This window comes from Microtus ochrogaster, chromosome 24 (genome assembly GCF_000317375.1).
Source record: "Microtus ochrogaster isolate Prairie Vole_2 chromosome 24, MicOch1.0, whole genome shotgun sequence".
NCBI lineage: Eukaryota > Metazoa > Chordata > Mammalia > Rodentia > Cricetidae > Microtus > Microtus ochrogaster.
Genome location: NC_022024.1, coordinates 29,300,733 through 29,303,813, shown reverse-complemented (window position 1 = coordinate 29,303,813; position 3,081 = coordinate 29,300,733). Strand labels below are relative to the sequence as shown.

General features: G+C 45.0%; 1 protein-coding gene across 1 annotated transcript in view; it reads right to left on the bottom strand.

The window, feature by feature from the left end:
* The window catches only part of Cfap54 (cilia and flagella associated protein 54), a 252,210-nt gene that overhangs the window by 33,960 nt on the left and 215,169 nt on the right, over positions 1-3,081 (bottom strand). The window contains exon 64 of the mRNA XM_005358276.3: positions 1,196-1,363. Coding sequence (XP_005358333.2) covers positions 1,196-1,363 — 168 coding nt within the window. The remainder of the gene's footprint in view (positions 1-1,195; positions 1,364-3,081) is intronic.

The window sequence follows — 3,081 nt, the reverse complement described above, 5'->3', positions numbered from 1 at the left end:
CATACACACGGGCACACACATGTGCACACATACATAGACATACACACGGGCACACACATGTGCACACATACATAGACATACACACGGGCACACACTCAATGCTACCCATGACCGACTTGTATTGACTCTCCTATTTGTATTTGGGCCACCACGATTCGAAAACTACTATGGTGTATTTCCTTGAAACACAGGATAGAGACGCTATTTTAGAAGTTAGGTGGGCTATCGGGCAAGGGTTGGACGAGGAAAGAGGGGAACAGATGGTGTGGACAGCCCTCCACAGCCAGGGGCTCCTACATTCACACTTTCAACCAGCTACAGACTGAAAACATTTTTGCTGTGTCTGCTCAACACGCAAAGATTCTGTCTGGTCATTATTTCCAACATAACACAGCGTAGCGGGCATGCACACGTTTTCTTGGTATCAGATGTTACATCTGATGCAGCAATGATTGAAAGTGTACACGAGGAAGTATGTGGGTCATACGCAAATGCATCATTTTAGTAAAGAGACTTGAGCATCTATGAACTTTGGTATCTTTGGAAAATCCAGAAACCAATCACCTGTCGATAACAGGATGGCTTGCTTTAAGAGGTATGACAGAGCTTAAATAAAGCTGGGAAGTGATATGGTAAATCTCTCTTTTTGTCTGAATGGGGAAGGCTGTATAATTGGCCTAGAGTTAGCAGACCAATTAAAGGAGAGGGAAGATAGAGAACAAAAAGACCAATTAAAGGAGAGGGAAGATAGAGAACAAAAAAAGAGCTGAGAGGTTTATGATTTGACAGAGGTTGCATGAATCAAGGGGGTGCAGAAGCTACCAGAGGCACCGCTGGAGGGGACAAAGCTTACGTGCTGGGGAGTGCAAAAGGAGACCGATGCAGGAGATGAAAAACCGAAAGAAAATGCCAGACCAGGAAAACCCCTACGGCTAGCATTCTGTGGGAAAATGCCCGAGGCTCTCAGAGCAAGCACTCGTCAGAGGAACTCTACAGTAGAAGGTTTCTCCCTAAAAGGTTGTATTGACCAATTGTTCCCCTTTGCAAAACCTGACCCATTTCCAAGACTCCCCTAGACTCCGAATCACTGCTCGGTTGTCAGTCGTTAAGGGAGTGGTCCCCACAGTAGCTAGTTACTAGCGTGTTCTCAGCCTCATCTCTGAACAGATATTGAGCGCAGTCAGTGTGTACGTACCATGGGTTCCACGTCCTTGGGGGGTCTGTCCAGGGGAGGGATATACCACTGGAAGCAGAGCTCCTTGTTCTGCGCTTGCACTGCCGTTTCTGACGAGACATCTGTGTAAGACGGACTGCCCAGCACCTTTGAGGAGATATCAGACTGCAGGGAACTGTCCCGATGAATCTGGGGAACAGTAATAGTGAGAAACCATGTCAGTGTAGTGGCTGATAATGAACTCATTCAATATTTACAGTAAATTAACTGCTGCATTAAAAAAATTCTGGGAATTCTCTCAGCTTATTGATGGAGGGAGACCCTAGATTACCATAGAATAAATTCTCATTTAATAAATGATGCTTTAAAACCCTCTGGACTCTAGAAATGTCTTTCATTGCAGTAAAACTTCGGGGTGGGGGCTACCCTGAAACTTGTTGTTAAGAAATACCCATCACATTGTTTCTGCTTTACACACTGATGAAGAAATAGCCAGAGTCTGTGCTGCATGTCCCAGCGGCACAATTGGTTAGCACTCGGCAATGCTGCTAGCACAGAGTGTGTGATTATAATTTATACACTATATAATGGTGGCACCATACACAAAGGGGGACACTCACTCTTCCCTGAAAGGTTAGAGTCCAGTTTCCTCATTCCTTCTTTACATGAATGTGGCTGGTTTGTGAGTCCAAGCCCTCGGTGGGATCTCACTACTCCTAGGAAATTAGGTCACTGGGTCAGGGACACAACTGCCAAGAATGGAGCTGAGAGCTTCATCCCTTGTTTACAGAGTCTCTGATAACGAAGGGTGTTGTAAGGAGGCCGAAATAATCACACAGAAACCATATTATTTGAAGCACTGCTTGGCCCATTAGCTCTAGTATTTTACTGGCGAAGTCTTACATCTTAATTGAACCCATCTCTATTAATCTGTGCATCACCACGAGGTCATGGCCTACCAGCAAAGTTTCAGTGCTTCTGCCTCTGGCAGCGGGCTCCATGGCTTCTCCCTGACTCTGCCTTCTTTCTCCCAGCATTCAGCTTAGTTTTTCCCGCCTACCTCTGTTCTGCCCTGCTATAGGTCCAAAGAAATTTCCCTATTCATTAATGGTAATCACAGCACACAGAGGGGGCTCACACATCAGAAGGGAGCCGAAGACCGCTGATGTTTATCAACTAAACAGTAGACCAAGCAGGGAGAAAGCAATACAGATAGCAGAACCGCAGGTCTGAAAAGAGCCATCAACTGGAAGATAACCTGCTCCCAAGATTGCAGGGAAGCAGTTTCTCTGATTGTCCCCTGACATCTGAGGCATCTCAGGGGCTGGTGACATTTTGACTGAAGGGTAATACTAAATAGGAAACTCTCCAAAATGATCTAGAAGCTATAAAAAAAAAAAACTCTGCATACTGAGGAGTGGTTCCACACTTCATAAAAAAGAGCGAGCAAAGAACCGTTTCAAAATTGAATTTCTCATGTGAGGAGCTTTCCTGGGTATAAAAATTCATATTCATAACTAGGCTAGTTTAGAAAAATAAAAATCGGTTACCTTTTAGTTCAACACGTGATAATTAGAACAATGCCTAGTAAGAACAGTAGGACATCAGTGTCAAACTGGGGCGATGGCTCAGTCATCAGGGCCTGCTACCTGAGCTGAATCCTCAAGAGTTCACGTGAAAAAGTGGAGCATGGTAGAATATGTTTATCAGATGAGCGCTGGGGGAGGGAGACAGGCGGAACTCTGGGGCTCACTGGCCTGGAAGTAAGGACCAGGCCAATGAGAGATCCTGTCTCTCAAACCAAGGTGGGTAGTGCCTAAAGAATTACATCTGTGTGCAATCCCCATCAAAATCTTCACAGATCTGGAGAAGACAATAATCAACTTCATATGGAAAAACAAAAAACC